This window comes from Dermacentor variabilis, chromosome 4 (assembly GCF_050947875.1).
Source record: "Dermacentor variabilis isolate Ectoservices chromosome 4, ASM5094787v1, whole genome shotgun sequence".
NCBI classification, from domain to species: Eukaryota; Metazoa; Arthropoda; class Arachnida; order Ixodida; family Ixodidae; genus Dermacentor; species Dermacentor variabilis.
This window is the reverse complement of record NC_134571.1, coordinates 92,968,050-92,987,215: the sequence shown is the minus strand read 5'-3', so window position 1 is coordinate 92,987,215 and position 19,166 is coordinate 92,968,050. Positions and strand designations below refer to the sequence as shown.

At 43.4% G+C, this 19,166-nt stretch overlaps 1 protein-coding gene across 1 annotated transcript in view; it reads left to right on the top strand.

The window, feature by feature from the left end:
* Positions 1 to 19,166, top strand: part of SCOT (Succinyl-CoA:3-ketoacid CoA transferase) — a 36,318-nt gene that overhangs the window by 11,908 nt on the left and 5,244 nt on the right. Inside the window, exons 6-15 of the mRNA XM_075689777.1 lie at positions 955 to 1,104; positions 4,526 to 4,632; positions 7,174 to 7,234; positions 7,364 to 7,471; positions 13,885 to 13,990; positions 15,488 to 15,582; positions 16,061 to 16,182; positions 16,804 to 16,879; positions 18,396 to 18,572; positions 19,045 to 19,146. Of these exons, the coding sequence (XP_075545892.1) occupies positions 955 to 1,104; positions 4,526 to 4,632; positions 7,174 to 7,234; positions 7,364 to 7,471; positions 13,885 to 13,990; positions 15,488 to 15,582; positions 16,061 to 16,182; positions 16,804 to 16,879; positions 18,396 to 18,572; positions 19,045 to 19,146 (1,104 nt within the window). The remainder of the gene's footprint in view (positions 1 to 954; positions 1,105 to 4,525; positions 4,633 to 7,173; positions 7,235 to 7,363; positions 7,472 to 13,884; positions 13,991 to 15,487; positions 15,583 to 16,060; positions 16,183 to 16,803; positions 16,880 to 18,395; positions 18,573 to 19,044; positions 19,147 to 19,166) is intronic.

The window sequence follows — 19,166 nt, the reverse complement described above, 5'->3', positions numbered from 1 at the left end:
CTCTTGGGTCGAACTAGCACGTGGGCATGCAGGCAGAGTCCAAATTACCAAATGGCACATTGCATTGCACACATTACGTCTGTGAGGTGAGCGGCAGTGCAGTGAAGCTGTGCGTATAATCGAGCATGCCCAAATAATTGGTCAGTGACTGTACAGGCAAACTTTGATGTAATGAATTATTGGATATAATGAAATCAATCTAAAATGTTTCTTGCAGATATCAGCATGTAATCAATACATGCTTGAAAGAAATATCGGATACAGCATAGATATTTTTTGCGTAAAATGTGGCTTTTTTTATATCAGGGTTCACCTGGGTTACATTGAATAGCATTTGTAAATTATTTTTGCAATACCAAACAGTCACTCTTGCCATAAGTGGGGGCTTGGTAAATGAGAAGAGACACTTAAATGAAAGGTGAGTGGCAACAGCGGTCATCCCACACCTGTTTGCAATGACATAGCAGATTTTGACAGCATCTGCTCAGGCCTAGATAAGTATCGGTTGAGGACGACTGCATTGCATTGTAAAGAAACCAACTGGCTCAAAGGCTAGCAAGTTTTGAAAATTCACTTTTTCTGCCAAAGCGGATTAAATAATAATAAAAAAATATTTTGCAATCCACGATGTCACATAGATATGCTGCTGCTGAGGTTTTGATGCAAAATTTAAAGAGGGATGTGTGGCTTTCATTTTGTCCAGTAATAATCAACCTTTTCCTGCCAAATGAATGAAAATTGTGTTTTGAAAGAATAGCACTCTGAAACTGAATTAAGGTTTGTCTGCGGTCCCCAGGGGATCAAAAATTAGCCTGGAGCCCTATACTGTGGTGTCCCTCACAGCCTACTGTGCATCTTCAGCACATAAGACGCCATATATTTTCATAATGTGCGTACATGGAAGCAGGCTGTCAAAATGTCCGAATCTTGATTCTCTGTGTTTCTTTCTTGAAGGGAACCCTGGCTGAGAGACTTCGTGCTGGTGGAGCGGGCATACCGGCTTTCTTCACACCCACTGCCTATGGCACACTGATTCACAAGGGTGGAGCCCCAATCAGATATGACTCTAATGGCAATATTTCCATCAAAAGTGAGCCGAGGCAGGTGAGACACACCTCGCCCAAGAAGGTTTGCAGCCTGGGGCCTCGGGGAATTTTGTATGTGGTCTGCACGACCATTTCGATCATTCAGTCACACGAGTAGGATGCCTTGTTTTCTCAACTTTGAACAAAAACTGGCTGCATGTCTTAAAAAAGGAAGAAGATGGGCTTGCCAATTGTGTGCCTCTAATCGGTTCACGGTTCTTCTATTCGTATAGTGTATGTGTGCAGCAGAGGGATTAGGGATATACAGTGAGCAAGCTTTCCTTTTGGTTCTCAGTTCGAAGGCACCCCTAGCTTCCTCTACACTGCACAGTTGTCGAGACAGAGTAGCATTAAGGTGACTCGGCCCACTTCACTCTGCCAGACATTCCATTCCTGAAGCATGCTTGAAGTCGGAATGATGGCGTCTATTGTCAAGTGGCCTCGTACAAGTACTGACTTAACTTTACCGAAAGGTAAACAGCATCTTTTAAGCCCTTTATTGATGAGACCTAAAGATAACTTAAGGAAATGTTTATTTTTTATCTAAATGAGCAAAATACACAGAGAATAAGGATGTGCAATGACAAGAAAATATATTTTGTAGAAACTTTTTCAGCAATAGGTAGGCAACACTAGCCAGAACATTGGAAGCAAGCTCCACCCCAAGCCACCTGTGGCTTTTTGTGGAAATTGTACAGACAGTTCTCGTCGGATGTAGAATGGAGGTGTACCTGTGTGATATCACTGCAACCAGCAATGTTGCATCAGTCTTTCTTCTCTGACCATGCTTTCAAAAGAACGCAATTTGTAGAAAAACCTTTTCCTCGTCCTCTGTTCCTGCTCAAATCCAGCAAATGATGCTTGCTGCCAGTCATTCTGTGTTGGCTGAAGACCTTTAGCCAGATCTTTCTTATTTAAAGCCAAAATTCAGCAAGAAAAAAACATTTTTTTTTGTTACCAGTAGGCAACCTTTCCATAAAAGGTTAAGAAAATGATGTAAAAGGCCTACAAAACATTAGTCACTGTCACTGTTACCTGTAGGCAACCTTTCCATGAAAGGTTAAGAAAATGATGTAAAAGGCCTACAAAACATCAGTCAGCTGCTTATAGACTAAAATGCTGTTTTCTTTTGAACCTGCTGAGATTGCTGCATACTGTATGTAAAAAAGTATATCACTCTGTAGAGGCATTTTTCATTTCCATCATTACCATAGTCATAAATTTACGTCATGAAATATTTTATGACACATGCACACACATGAATGAGTTTATGTGTAGCACATGCATTTGGCATATGATGATATCTTGTTATCGAGAACGAAGATAGAACAATTTGTTTCTTGAAGGACTTTTCATTACTGGAACAAATTCTGCTTCACGTGGTTCACATTTTGTTGCACAGAACTGAATATCAGGCTGTTCCTGTTGAACATAACATGGAAGCTTTAGCTGTAAAAGAAATATACAGTGGAACCCGCTTGTAACAACATTTAAGTGCCAATAAAATCCCATTTTTATAACTGATAGTTGTTATAACCAGAGTGCATGAAAAAAAGCAGAGGGGACAAACGTTCAAACAACTTAATTAGGCAGAATAAAATACAGTCGGACCCATTTACAGTTGAAACCCGCGATAACGAGATCCCGCTACTACGAAATTCTCACGGCAATGAAATAGTTTCGTATGCCCGGCAAACGCCCATAGGTTTCAATGCATTTCGTACTTCTCGACAACGAAATGTCGCTGTACTACAATTCCGTATCAACGAAATTTGCTGGAACCTAACCTTGCATATTACCTACTTGCGCAAGGCTAGCGGGCTCCGAAATGTGCTCAAATGCAATTGCTTTGCTCTAAAATTGAGTAAAATACCACCACTTTTCACTTCCTTGGGCGCCGCCACTTTTGTTTACAAAAACAACCAAGCGCCAGAAGTGATCGTGCCGGAGACACACCATAACCACCAGCTTGTTTGTTTATCGCCCGTTTGAAACAGCAGCATGCTGCTGCCGACATGTGACGACGGTTATTGCACACCTAGTGCAGTGCGTAATGTACGCCTCAGTGAGAAAAATGCAGCAAAAACAAGGAAATCCATGTTGGTGGGTTGTGGAATTGTTTGTGGCACTTGAGATGGTGGTCGCAGCATGGAGTGCCACACATCGTGCCATGATTCCTTGCTTAAAGAATGCTAGTTTTGGTTCCACCTGACAATCATTACGTGGGGATTCGGCGCCAGACGTAAGTTTGCGCGAAGGGGCCATAATATTGATAGACTGCCTTCGGGTATACGAGATACGATCACTTTTGTGCTCAGCACCGGACGTGTTCGTGCCTACGGGCAACAGTGTGCACTGGAGAAATGCTGCTGCTGCGTGTGCATAGCACTGTTGCTCTGCATCCAGCGCCGAGTTGCGCAAAATCTCGCAGAAGTGATCGTATCTCTGAAAGCAGTTGACCGAGAGTACTGCTCCATGGCAGTGCTGCCACTGCTGATGAACGCATGCAGTGCACTTCGTTCTGTCGGCAGTGTGGTTCAATATCCTTGCAAACTTGCCAAAGTAGGCGAACGGAATTTTGACTGTCAGGTTTCGTTCTGCGATGCATTACCTCTCTGTGTTCTCTCATTTTGCAAGAACGAAATTTTCGCAAAAGCAAATTTTTTCGCATTGCCCGCCAATTTCGTTATCGTGAGATTCAACTGTGTAGCATTACTGGTTTTAACTATACTTGAATGTAACAGTGAGCAGCAGCTGCAATGGGAACATTAGTGTGGGTTCTACAGTAAATTATACTGCTTACCACAGTGTTCCCATGCTGCATTATTGGCTATAAAGAACAAATCTGGCTACCAGGTGTCTGCGCCAAAAAGAAAAGGAATGCAAAATCCGGGAAAATAAAGAAAAATGCAAGCTGCTCCTCCACCTTTGGGCCATGCACCTTGCACGGCATGCCTTTGTTGCCCCTCTCTTTTCTTCCTTCCACTCCTTCAATGTTGGCAAGAGGGTGGAATGAAGACGGAAGAGGGGCGCGCAAGGCCGGCCATGCCACAAAGACGTACCGTGCAGGTTGCGCGGCACAAAGGTGAGTGTGGCATAACAGCTTGGGTTTGTTTCTTTCCTAGGCAATGCAACAAAGGCATGGCATGTGGGATACACGGCACAAAGACAGGTGTGGCAAAGTGGCTCGCATTTGTTTTTTTTTTCAAGGATTTTGCATTCTTTTTTTCTCTCTCAGTACACACAGCCAGAAGCCAGATTTGATTGTTAATACCTATAACGCAGCATGGGAGCTTACTTTACTGTAGAAAACATACAAACGTTGACGGTGCGTCGGCTGCTCATTGTTATATCCAATATATTGTTAAATCTGATATTGTAAGTGGGTTCAATTATGGCACTTTTCAACAGTACAAAAGGAATTGTGTTTTACCTTGCAGCACCAGGTATTCAACGGCAAGAACTATATCATGGAACATGCCATCACGGGCGATTTTGCTCTTGTTAAGGCGTGGAAAGCAGACAAGGCCGGAAATATAGTCTTTAGGCAAGTCGTGTTCCCTGTATCATTTTTATCTTTTTTAGTTATGAATAGATTTCAATATATACAGTGGGCTTACACTGAATCAAGCCTGATGGGAGCATGAAAAACTTGGTATACAGCTTTCTGTTGCTCAATACGTGCTACATAAAAGTGCTTTTCCGAGCATTACAGAAGCCCGTAAGTACATGCAAAATTGCCATGTGACTGTCCACTCGAGGAACATTGCGTGTATTCGTGGGCTTCTTTCACGCCCGGAAAAACACCTTTATATAGCACATATCGGGCAACAGAACACTGTGTCAGGAGTTTTTCACGTTGCTCCACAATTTTTTCATTGACACTTTTTATCTAAATATAATATTTGAGAAGTTCATTAATTAATGAAGCTTAATTTTTGAATTAGGCAGGATGAAAGTAGTAATCTGAGTATCTCCAAGCGATGGCAAACAATGTTACCTTGATTCTGTCCAGCTACGTGGCATTTGCATATATTTTAATACTTGGCTCAAGTTATGTAGGACACCCTGTGTTTATATATATATATACCGTATTTATTCGCGTATAACCCGCACCAAAATTGAAAAAACGCGTTTAAAAAGTGGGGGTGCGGGTTATCTGCGAATTTTTTCCTTGGGAGGGGGGGGGGGGGTCGGCTTCACCGCAATGTGCGGCAGCCTCCCCGTGTAGTCCGCCATCCCCATCGTCATCGACGCTTGTCAAGCCGATGAAGGGCCAACGAAAGGCCAGCATTTTGAGCCTCGCGTTAGGCGCTGTTTAGTGTACTTACCCCAGTTTGCACTGTTTGCCTGCTTTGTTTTGGCATCATGAGTGCGACTCGACGGCAGTGTTTCACAGCGAAAGAGAAGCTAAAGATTATGGCCGCTGCCGAAGAAATCGGCAACAGAGCTGCTGCAAGACAGCATGACGTCGACGAGTCGTGCATTCGCGACTGGAGGAAGAAAAAAGAGAGTCTCGAAGCAACGAACCGGAACAGGCGAGCGTTTCGGGGTCCGAAGACTGGCGCGTACCCCCACCTCGAGACGCAGCTTGCGAAGTTCATTGAGGAGCAGAGAAGTCGTGGCCACGCTGTTTCGACTGAGATGACGCAAATGGAAGCCCTGAAGTTGGCCCGGGAATTGAACATTCCACGTGAGTTTCGTGCAAGCCGTGGATGGCTTCAGCGCTTCATGCGAAGACATGGATTTTCTATGCGGAGGCGAACAACCATGTGCCAGCGGCTTCCTGAAGCCTACGAGGAAAAGTTGTTGAACTTTCAACGATATGTGATCGCACTTCGGAAGGAGCACAGCTATTTGTTGTCTCAGGTGGGAAATGCTGATCAAACACCTGTGTACTTTGAGATGCCGATGGACACGACCATGGAAAAAAAGGGCTCCAAATCAGTCAGCGTGCTGACCGGCGGAAATGCCAAGCTGCGCTGCACAGTCATGCTATGCGCTTTGGCTGACGGCACGAAACTGCGCCCGTATGTGATTTTCAAACGCAAGACGCTACCTAGCATTCCACTGCCCCCAGGAATCGTTGTGCGTGCGGAAGAAAATTCGTGGATGAACAGTGGCCTAGTCGGTGACTGGCTTCGAGTAATCTGGGAGCGAAGACCAGGTGCCTTGCTGGCACGCCGGTCGATGCTCGTACTAGATTCCTTCAGAGGCCACTGCACTGATGCGGTGAAGGCTCGCCTTGCCGAGACCAGCACCGACCTCGTCATAATACCTGGCGGCATGACGTCCATGCTACAGCCACTCGACGTGTGCCTGAACAAGCCGTTCAAGGCACACGTGAAGCGGCTGTATGCCCAGTGGATGGCCGACGGCATGTACGCCCTCACACCGACGGGACGCGTGCGAAGGCCTGAGATTCCATTGCTGTGCCAGTGGATCGTGGATGCGTGGAAAGCGATACCGGCCGATTTGGTGCGCAAAAGCTTTAAAAAATGTGCGATCAGTAATAGTCTGGATGGTTCCGAGGACGACTACGTCTTTGAGAGTGGCGATGAAGCCTCGGATGGCAGTAGTGAGAGCGGCGACGATTAAGAATCGGATAACCAGTCACGTGGTGGCGGTCGTTTGAATAAATGTTCTGAAAACGAAATGATCACTGAGTGTGAGTTGCATCTTTCTAGCGCTCATTTCTTTTTTTTTTTTCAGGTAAACGTGCGGGTTATACGCGAGTTTTTTTTTTTTTTTTTCCGCCGAGTTCAAAGTTAGGGGTGCGGGTTATACGCAGGGGCGGGTTATACGCGGGTAAATACGGTATATGTATATAGTAGGAGTGACGAAGGTCTGGTTCAGACCACCATCAGTTGCATTTTGGTACTTGAAAAGGCAAGATGTGTATTGAATGAGATCCTGAGTAACACTTCGCAACGTGCTAAACGCAATTTAAATCTTGGATCCGGGACCTCAAAGAGGTGTGACGTAATGCTAATGCATATATCTTGCATTTACTGCTAAATTGCCTCTAAATTTTTTTTTACTTCCCTTCTCGAAACGACTTGAAACATTGTTCTTGGTATTTTTATAGGAAAACAGCATCGAATTTCAATCCAGTAATGTGCAAGGCAGCAAAGTACACAATAGCCGAAGTAAGTTCTTTTGCCATACTTCTAACTTGTCTTGAATCTCATTTGCATGTCGAAGACACTTAATGTCTCAAAATTACATTACTCAAGATTATGTTTCGAGTTTGCTTGCTTCTTTATTTTTGCAATCAGGTAGAAGAGATTGTTGAGACTGGTGCCTTGCCTCCTGACCATATCCACATTCCGAGCATCTATGTGGATGCCATCTACAAAGGAACAAGCTTTGAGAAGAGGATTGAGGTATGTGTTGCATGTAATTTAATTTCATAATTGTACTTTAACTCCTTCAGGCCTGCAATGAATTCTCTCCATTAGAAATTTATTTTAAAAGGGTACTTGCAAAAAAATTCGTACCTCGCTTTTGGGGCTTTATCAGATAGCTGTTGACCCTGCAACTACCGTGCCCTGCCAGAATTTCTTAAACGAGTAAAAATATAACCAATTATATCCTCTTGGGACCATTTAAATATGCCCGCCAAGTGGAGCATGTATTCTAGGTGTTTCTACGTTTTATGTTGTTCACAACATCTCACTGCACATCACAAAAATCAAAGGTAGTGTTTGCGAACCGCTCTAATACGCACCAGTCAGCCTAGTGCAGTGGTCACAAGCCACACAATGACCGTGTCTCGCTGAAAGCTGGACGCATGCCGCATAAACCAGTCATTCCTTGTTCACTCTGTGCTTTTCTGCATTCCACAGAGGATGTTAAACTTGGGTTTTCCGCTGTCGCTTCTGTTAGAACATACAGCACCCTTCTCACTTTCTCTCCCCTATTATACCATCATGTAAAGCTTTCAACAAGGTGACCACAATGTGGCTTCAGCTATGGCATCAACCCACTCATCAGTGATACACGTAACCCCCCCACTCTCCAATTTTCATGATGTGCAGAGGTTGCCCTTGTAAACAAATCGTACACCATGAAATTTGGTGCGATTTCTAAATTCAGCACATTAAATGATGTTATAATGAGGCTGTCAAACCGAACCTGAAACGAAAACCATACCAAAAACCGGCAACAATGGTGTTTAATGACACGGGAAATGTGCTTTTTATTGTGCACCATGGTTCAACGTACCTTTGCTGCCTCCAAGCAGATTCCAAAACTCGTTGATTTTTCAAATCTTTCCCTGGGCGCAGTGTGAATGATTTAGACTTTTTACCCGCACTTAGTCAGTACAAGACTGCACGACACATAGGTTGTAGGTTGGCAAACTCGTGAGTCGACTTGCTCAGTCTCAGACCGACCCGTGGACCCGTGAGTCTGAGTCTGAGTGAAGGCTGACTGAGTATAACTTTGGTGAGTTTGAGTCCGAGTGATCCCCGCTGAGTAGAATTTGGTGAGTTTGGGTGAATTCTTAAACAAAAAATATACATTCGAGTGCCTCTTCAACGAATGCCTCTACAATGAAATGACCTGTATAACAAAAGAATAACTTTGTTCCAATTGTATTGTGAGCTTTGAAGTGCATGACCTTTACAGCAAAGTGACCTGAGCCTGAGTGAGTTTTGTTTATTTTGCCGACCTAAAAAAAAGAACATCGCTGAAATTTTGGCAATGGCAGCAGCGGGATGCAGCTCATAGGGTACATCGCAAGAGTGCATAAAAATAATGATAAAATGGGAACATGCGGCTGTCGTTCGCTTAGCCATCTGGCCCACGCCAAACCGGCACCCCCACGCCCCTTCCTCCTTTGCTCCCAAATGCCATTTTACACCTATCCTTATCGCAGCTCCAGCAATGCAAGTTGGTGCTACTAAGTCGAGAGTTAAGGTGCTGCGCCTTCGACCCGCTCCCCTCCATGTATCTCCACTGCTTCGTGTTTTCAGAAATACAGTCAGACAAGGCTAGATAGATGCTACAGCACTGTGGGCTACAATGTTACGAGAAGTGAGCAAGATTGATGCTGTCCGTGTTTCTCAAGTGTGGTAGGCTCGGACAGCTCAATCGCCGTTCCTGTTCGGCACTTGCTCGACCCCTCCCTTGTTTCGTTGGTGCTCTTGCTTTCGTCCAGGAGCGGTGATGGCTAGTGTTCAGTGTGACTGACAACTGACAGGGCTCTGCTCGTTTGTGGGTTGTGCTGTGCCGCTATACTCTTGTGGCAATTTCTATAATCAGTGGTAAACCTGTCGCTTCTGTGGAGTGGCCGGACTTTCCAAATGCTCAGTATCCAGCTGAGCATTTGAGAACATGGTTAGCTGAACTTTCAGCAGTGCTCTTGTGAACCGCAGTTTGAACGTTGGTGACGTAGCTTTCGTGCAGATACTCTGGTGCCTTGGAGGACAGGACAAAAAAAGAAACTAAGAGGAATAGAAGGAAGCATGATGGTAAACAGCTAGCCTCAGCCATCTGTTGGTTCTGTGGACGAACCAGGACTTTCAAAATTCTTAGTGCCTAGTGCGATGTTCGACAACTCAAGAAGCAAAACAGCAAGCTCCTGTTGTGCTGTCGTGAATTGTAGCTAAAATGTGGCATTTTGTAAAGTCATATTTTCTTTGTGCACAATTTTAGCAGCGCTTATGTTTTGTTTATGGGACAAGCCCTCATACAGCTCAGTGACAGATAGGGAGGACTGAGTTCTATCCTGAGCTGCCAAAAATTTGCATGCGTGCCACACAAACAAGTGCATGCACGCACGGCTGCACAGACACACAAGTAAGAATTTCTATATTTTTGAAAGATCCCTTTGGATATTTTATCCCGAGGAGAAATGGGGGGGGGGGGGGCTTTCTGCATGGCCAACATCAAGCGTCATACTTTTTTGTTTCTTACAAGACATTATGGTGCACAGTAAATAAAGAACCTTCTTGTATGTTTAAAACTGTTGTGGGCACCTTTTCCTAAATGTTTAGGATTTGTTATGTCTCTGCATCTGCTAATAAAAGTATCTTAATTAATGATCTGTCAAATTCACAAGAAAGTCCGAGTTTGTGAGAGTCTGTAGGTCAATTAGACCTTCCTGAGTCTGAATCAGGCAAGTCCGAGTGAGCCCACCTAAGCAGAATTCTGGTGAGTGAGTGGGAGTGAGCCCCAAGCAAAAAATATAATTTTTGAGTGAGTCTGAAATAGTTCTGTTTACTTTGCCATAGGTCTACTTTGCCAGCTTATGGTGTCGTGCAGGAGCATTGTATTGGCATTTAGCACAAACTGTCCTTGTTAATCATTCAGAAGCGTCAGTATGTTCACCTGCTTTAAATAAAAAGCAGGAAACTGAGCGAGATGTCAATTGCTAGCTTCTTTCATTGCTGAAGTTTAAAGTTGTAATTTATGTAATACAATGTCAATGTGGGCACTCTCTCTAAGAAAAACATACAAAATGTGCACAAAGAAAAAAGTAAGTAGTTGTTTTGCCTGAAAAGCGAAGCGTTGATTGCGAGAGCAAATTGTTAGACAGCTATATGCTGTAATGTTAGTAGTTTTATCAGGTGTATAAATTGCTGCAAACATTTGCTTGCTAACCAAACTGATAAGCACGGTGTCACGTGCACACAGGCAAACATGAACACATCTCACTCTATCACTGTTCACACTCGCTGTCAGAATGCTGGCATGATGAAGAGCAACGGCAGCAACGAGCGAGCGAGTTCCCTTTCATCCTGTTCCTCGCTTCAATGCGAACCAGGCGTGCAAGAACACAGTGCACAGGAAGCCATCAGCTATCTCGAGTTAGCTAGCCTTTGAACCCACCGCAGTTTACCTGAAAAATAGGACATGTGTGGCTGCACTCAGCTGCGGCTACAGTAGAAGCAGAGATGCGCACTACACTGCCTTCTCCCCCCTTTCCCCTCCTACTGTCTGTACATCTCCCTGCCTTCCTCCCTCGTGTGCGTGATATGACATCGCTGCACCAAGCCACCATCCTTCTCAGCTCGCCCTCCCATGTTTTCCCTTGCACCTACAGCACGTGGCGCGTGGCTGCTACCTGATAGCACTTGCACTTTATATGGAACCTCGTGGCGACACCGATGTTGACGACCGCAGCGGAAATTTGCCTGGAGTTATTATATAATTGCTATTGCAATAAAAAAAAAATGTATCCAGCACAGAACTGTGCTGCTGGTGCTCGTATTGTCAGCTTCTCAGTGCCTGGATCTACGCTGCATCCTCAAGGCCAGTTCTTATAGTTCCATTCAAATATGTACTATAAAGGACAACAACAGTTCTTGAGGTCTGCAGGGAAAAACACTGATTGCAAATGGAGACTCGTCTGAAAAGTTTTTGGTTAGCAGGACAACAGTTGCGCAGACAATTGAGTCACTTGGCAAACACGCGGAGGACGTCACTTATGTACAATTCTTATCATTCAATGAGTAAGCACGTCTTGTCTTCGGCAGCCTATGGATTCGCTGTCTTGATTTATACAAAGTATCTAATTATTTGACCCATCTCAACATGTTTGGATTCCCTCAAAACGATGCGCGATGCTGTAATATTGCCTTTAGCTAAACTTTACTAAATGCATCTGGGATGTGCTCTGCCTCTTTTTTATGACTTTTATTGTCATTGTGCATCAGATGTGATTGTGTTGTATCATATTTGGTCTACATGTATGAAAAAATTTGATGGCATGTTACACTCCTGTAACATCTGAAGGCGAAAGCACATGTACACGTGATAATCCATTAAATTATATGAACAGAGGGGTCAGACTTCTTGCAAGACATGAGTTGCAGTGTGAAGTAAATGTATGGTGCTGTAGATCGACCTCCTCAACTACACATGCGAGCATCTAATGCACTACCTAAAGGTTCTTTTGTTCTCTCTTTCTTCCCTTCTTTCTTTGTTCATTCGTTCATCCTTTTTCCATTCTTTCTTTTGTTCCTTCTCTCTTTCTTTTTTTCTTTCCTTCATTCTTTCTCTTTCGTTTCTTCATTCATATTCAGCCATTGCATCTTCGCTTGCTTACGGGAGTATAAGCCATCCTTTATGATATTTTTTGCATCACTGGACTAAATGCCGCCATTTCGGGTATGAGCCATTGCAACGAGCCACTTAAGGCTTTCACCTTATGTAAACAAGCCTTTTTTTTTTTGCCATACAGACGCCTCACAAAGCTTTGCATTTCAGATTTCTTTTTAGGACATTGTGAATATTCGATGGTCATTTTTCTAGAATATTTGTTTTTGATTATGAAATTTCACTATTTGAATGCCTCTATAAATTCCTATTTTGGCCATGGGCCAGTGAGTCCATTCCTCCCACCTGACAGAACCTGTGCATGCGCCATGTAGACAAGTCAGTAGCACTGTGTGGTGTTTTGCCATCATAGGACAAGATAAGTTTACTGCACTGAACCTGTTCACTAATTGGTTAACTGTTGCAAACCGGTTCACAAACCGTTGTGAAATTTTATTTCCCTGAACCTGAATGAAATCAGAGTCTTAAACCAAAACTCAATCGGTATTTTTTTCGATTCGACACCCTGGTTATAAGTAATTTATTGCATGTTTGAGAAATTCAGACATCATACTGTGATTACGAAGTTGGCGGCTATCTAACAGAGCAACAGAGCTGGAAAAAAAAAAGTTCTCACTTTTCCTTTCATCCAGCAACTTTTGTAATGGACAAAGCCAAAACAGTTGTATTTTCAGTTTGACAAGTTTTATTTCATTTACAAATGTCTCAATGCTTTGAATCAGAAAGATTAAGTGGGTGCTTCAGCGAGGACATTTAAGTGATTTTAAATACAGTGCAGCAGTAGGGATTGATACTCTTGGCAACACACCATTTGCAATTGAAGATGTCAAGATCGAGAACTAAAACAGCATGAACTAACAGAACAAGGAGGAGAGACAGACAATCAGTTTGCGCTGTTCTTATTCTAAATACCATTTACCAACTACTAGCTTAACACAAAACTCTCTTTATGTTAGGATGTATGTAGCAGTAGTTGGATGGACGAATTCACTAAAATTCACTAAAGAACTTCTTTGCAGGGATTGTTGTGATTTAAAAATTGAGGCAGCTAGTTCAGAAGGCAGACAAATTTAATGCGATTACTTAGCATTATGGCTCGACTAATTCGTCCTAATGTTTTACATGCAAGTTTGCCGGAAATGCTGTGCCTAGCACTAGGTTAGAGAAATATGCGCACAAAATGCTCAGTGAAATACATTGTTGTGCCACTTGACATTTTCATTCACGGCAGAAAAATGTCATAGTGGGTCATTTGTGAGACAGGTGGCATAATTTACATAATGGCAAAAAATAAAATGATAAAATTCTGCACTTAGTCACACTCCATTGGCCACAAGAGACTACTTTGGTGTTCTTCCCTCACTCTGTTAAAGGAAGGCTCACGAATATCTTTTCCTGCTTTTTCTTTCACTTTTGTCGGTATGTACTTCTTAGTGCAAATGTTCGACATTGATGCAGTATGAAATCAGACTTTGTGCTTAAACACAGGGTGCATCTTATTGTCATGTATTATTGCTGATTTCCTATCATTTATTAAGGAGTGAAAAAGGGGGAAAAGTCATGAAACTTCCTAAAATAAAGCCCTAGAAGATTAAGTGCATGGCTTGGTAAATTTGCTTTTGAGTGATCTTAATGTATGGGTCCGGTGAGGCAGATGTCTTTTGTTTAAGTGCTCTAGTCATGCTGTCTGTTACTCCCAGTCTGTAAACTTGGACTTGTGAATGCTTTGCAGAAAAGGAAGCTGAGGGAAAAAGCTGGTGCTGGTTCTAGTGGAAAAGATGACCTGAGAAGCCGCATTATCCGAAGGGCAGCTCTAGAATTCCAGGATGGCATGTATGGTATCCATTTGTGGTTGCTATGCTGGCTATATTTCATTTAAGTATGTGGGCTTCTTGTTGTGTTGTGCTATGACTACAACTGCCATCTAGCCTTTCCTTTGGCGAAATAATCTTGCTGTGCCACTTGTGACTGGGAGTGGCGTTCACGAAAGCCTACTCCTATCGTTTGTGAATGGCCGAGAGCCCGGTGTGCGACTCCTGTGGTTGCGAGGAAACCATCGAGCACCTATTGTGTACCTGCCCTCGCTACGATGTACAATGCCTCTCTCTGCTGGCAACTTTACACCAACTGGACTCAAGACCGTTCACCAAGTTAAAGATACTCGGACCGTGGCCACACCCGTCACTGGCACGAAAAGTGATTCGGGCACTGGTACAATACATGAAGCGCACCGGCTTAAGAGACCATTTATGGTGTCCCTGTCTATAGTGCCCCTCCCACACGCACTCAGTGTATACTCTCCCTTTTTTCCTCTTTCTATTCCCCTTTCCCCACCTCCAGTGTAGGGTAGCAAACTGGGTGTTCGTCTGGTTGACCTCCCTGCCTTTCCTGTCATTGCTCTCTCTCCTTCTCTCTCTTGTGATACCAGAAAAAAATACAGCGGTACTTCAACACTCCAGCAAGATTTGTTACTCACCTGCCGAATTCAGTTCCTTGCTGCCATGGCTACACTCCTGTTGAGTGGAAGTAAGAAACATTGATCGGCTGAAATATTAGCAGGGGCTTCAGAAATGGGAGGCCATGAGAGGCTCACACCTCCATTTTCTAACCTTTAGTTTCTGTTATCCTTGTGCAGGACAGACACAATATCCATCCTAACTGTGTTATTGCTGCACAAAGGAACGTCGGCCACCTAAACCGAGCACAAGAATCCATGCAGTAACCCTATGCAGTGCCTATTTTTCTAGACATCTGCTGTGTCAGCCGTGAAATGCTTGGAACCACCACATGTCACGTAGAAGAGGCGTCACCGCTTCCCTGCGAGACATTGCATAAAACAGCAAGCCATGGCTGGTGTCTGGTAACCAGAGAAGCCGAGGCCAGAGGGCAACAGTACACCATTCGATCGGCACAAGCTTCCAGGGGTTTTGAAATGGGGGGAGGAGGCACTTGAGTCGTGTTGGTCCTCAGGTATGAGAGAAGCTCAGCCTCTCCCTCTGCTCCCCCCCCTTCTCGTTGAAAACTTTCGAAGCCTCTTAATATCAGGGTGATCAAAACTTATCAGACGACTGCCTCAGCTGTGCCATAGTACAGCTGAGGTGCAGTTTTTAAGCATAAAACATAACTTAACCCAGCCAGACTGAATAATCACTAAATTAATGATATTAAGTAATTAGTTACACATCAGCTTTCTAATGCTTTAGTGCCCTATTCTTCTTTGCATGACACTAGTTTATTTCTCTTTAGCCTTTCTCTTATTTTTCTTTAGCCAAGTGGTCATGGCATTTCAAAACGTGCATTTGGATTGCTAATTCCTTAGCTTGTGTTTCCCAAAGTCAACCTTGGCATTGGGATCCCTGTGCTTGCAAGCAACTACATTCCCAAAGGAGTTCATGTGGTGCTGCACAGTGAAAATGGAATTCTTGGAGTTGTAAGTGAAACTTTTATGATCGAAGCTGTCAGCTTTCCTCTTGATTCATAGTTCACTACAGCTTTTAAGTAATGGGCATATTCCATTAATGGCAATGTGCTGTTTCTTGTTGTAGGTGTTCGAACAGTCTGGTTAATATAATAAATTATTATTGCATGAATTTCTTTAATTGCTTCTCACCAGTGATTTACGATAAGAAAAAATATGCTAAATGTGACGAGGCTTAGTCGTACATTTTAAGGGTGTAATTTACATGTACTCTTCAGAATAAAATCTGCAAAGCCAGTCGTATACCATTTTGTATGCTTGTTTAATTACTCTTAAATTGGCTGTCAGGTGATAACTATGTTTCAGTGATAGTGCAGCCGCATTAGAAATATAAATCTCTTTTCAATGGTTCAAGGCTCAAAGCAGCTACATTTAAAAGTTTGTACTGGGGAGCTTCCATTCTTTCTGGTTAACACATTTTTTTCTTCAGGGTCCATATCCCACAGAGGAAGAGGTCGACCCTGACTTGATTAATGCAGGCAAGGAGACTGTCACCGCACTGCCTGGAGCTTCCTACTTTGGCAGTGACGAATCGTTCGCTATGATCCGAGGGTAAAGGATTTGTCAATTCTCACATGCAGGACTACGATTGAGTCTCACATGTGTGCGCAGCTCTTTCAGTGAGCTGGTTGAGGTAGATTTACTCAATGGACCTAACTGCCAATGTACTGTGCAAACTCAGTGTACTTGGCTCAGATCCATGAAATCACGCCCTCACTGAATGAATCAAAGCATGATTAATTACCATTTAGCCTCATCCCACTTCGTCTGCAGAGTTAAGTGGTCATTTTATACGTTGTGTGAATCTGCCTGTAGCAGGAGCGGCCATGTAATCTGCAGTTATGTAAGCCTACAGCTTCTTGCTGCTTTTCTGCTAGTTTAGCCCAAATGTGGCTGTGCTCAATCAGACCACAGAAGTCCAGTGAAACTACAAGTTGAAAGAGAATTCTTTAACTTGGCTTTGTGGCACATGGGCCATGGTAAGGGCTTTTCTTAAATCATAATTTGATGCAGGACACCTAAACAGTTTTCTGTGTTTGCACCGCTCTGGACTGACTCGCTGAAGTTGAGGACACACTGCATGCCATGAGCTCGTGAACACTTGCTGAGTAGTGTGGATACCTAGTTTAACATTGTCATCCTCCCCCCCTCCCTATCTCCTCCTTATTTCAGAGGCCACATTGACCTTACAATGCTTGGTGCAATGGAGGTGTCACAATATGGGGACCTCGCTAACTGGATGATTCCGGTGGGTTGCCATTCTGTGCTCATTGTAAGCTGTGCTAAAGTAACAATAAAAGATGCTGGGCTACATTTCTTCAATAGCTTGTCTTTAAAGAAATGTCATAGTACCTAAAAATAAATGACTAAAGAACCCTGGCTGACAGAAGGTATAGTACAGCATGATCATGTAGGTAAAACAGTGTGCCAAGTTTTCCATTGTGTCAGAAAATCTTTTAAATGGCATCTGTTCAATCAGGTTTGCTTGTGTTTGTCACTGGCTCCGTGACTACTTGGGGTGCGGCTACAGTCTAACTGCTTACTTTTAGCCAGCAAGACGAATAGTGTCAGTCTGTAAAGATAAACATTTTAGCTTACCAGAATAACTCTGTAGTTAAAACAAATGATTGTTGTGTGTTTTTATCTATGAGACAGTTGCACACTGACTCCCTGACCATTAATTTGAAAAAGAAAGCTCCACCTATTGCTTGACTGCATACAATTATGAACTCTCCCTCCACTCTATGAATTTCTTACACCTAATACAATAGTACACTGTTTTCTCTTCCTTTTTCTATTTCTGTGGCCACTGTTGTCTTGTTCTGACGGGAGTGGAATGCAAGAGCGCTAATGTGAATAGTCTTGCATTCCACTATGGTGTCTTCCATCATGGTGGCTATCATAGCCCCAATGTCGCCGCGGAAAATTTACCCAGTTAAAGCTCTGTGTATTATGTTTTATTGCAATTATATGAACACCTGATGCACATTCATATTGTCGATGTTTCTGCCATGATGCTGTCACTGTTATCAATGCCTAATGTGCGACCTGTGTACGGAAGGTTACAAGGTCTCCAGAGGCGCAAGCAGTGCGCAATGTGTTTTGCTCCAGAAATGACAAACCCAAGTGAATGCACCATCATGCGCCGCTCAATTGGCTCAGCAGAGGTGCCAGGACAGCATTCTGCCTTCTGCTGCAGAGATGAGCATTGTGCTCATACGCACCAGTATTCCTGCCGACCAGCTGTGTTGTTCGCTGGTTTGAGTGGAATAGACAATAAACATAACCTTAATTATCTTATCCTTTCATTGGGCACTGAGAAATGCAGATGGGTTTTCGTTTTACTTCAATTAGATTAATTAGTTAATCATTTTCTTAGCTTCTTTGTTTGATTAGTTAATTAGCTAAGTTAGAGACCTTATTTGTCTAGTTTAGTTCAAATCTAAAAATTATAGATTCTCATATTGTGTGCCACTGGCATGCGATGCCAAAAAAAAAATGGAGGTACACTTCATTACGCCAGCATTGCGGGACGTCTTGTAGCTACCATGGCGTTGTTTCTGCAGTGCAGCAGCAGTTTCCTTACATGCTGTGTCATGCCAACATGTCGCCCCCACAAATTTTTAGAACATCATGTGAAAAGCTTGAGTGATGCTAAACCTTGCTATCGTTTTCAGTGCTTTGCCCTTAGGGGAAACTGCCATTTTTGTTTTTCGCTATGGCGTTCATATGCCCTGGCCTTTCTTTTGTTTTTTTTTCTACAGGGCAAAATGGTGAAAGGCATGGGAGGCGCCATGGACTTGGTTTCCAGCAAAGCAGCTGGCACTAAAATTGTCGTCACCATGGAACACATGGCAAAAGGGGACAAACCTAAGATAAAGAAGGAGTGCACACTGCCGCTCACCGGAGAGTGCTGTGTTGACCTTATCATCACTGAAAAGGTGCGTGTTGTGGGCTATGCGCTATTTCCTTAAAACTTCTGGCTGTCCACTCTGTTGAATGCGTGCCTTTTTGGTGACAGAAGAATCCTCTGAGCGTTATAAACAAAAGATAGCACGGTGATCTGGCATAAAGTGCAGGATTTAAAGAAATCACAATTTTCTTCTTGAGGTATTTACTTGTTGAAATAAGTAGTGAGGCCAGTTCATGCTTTTTAAATAAAAATTTCACTCGCTCAGCAAAGAGTGAGTGAAATCTCCAGCCTCGCTCATGCCTTTCATGTGCGAGGCTGGAGCTCGTGTAAGGCGATTGATGGCTTCTAAACCTCTCTTCTACAAGTACTGAGTCGCAGCCCTTTTGGGTTCAGGCTTGACATGTGACAAAGGGGGTTTGTTGTGATATGTTAACTTATTATCGTTTATGGATGAGAGCATTTGATGATATCAAATGCATTCCAATTCTTTTTTTTTTCAGTGTGTGTTTGAAGTGTGTGAAAAGAAAGGCCTCACACTGGTTGAGATTGCAGATGGCCTTAAGGTCGATGACATCACGAATAGTACAGCCTGCCCATTTGAGGTGAGCATGTTGGTACTGCC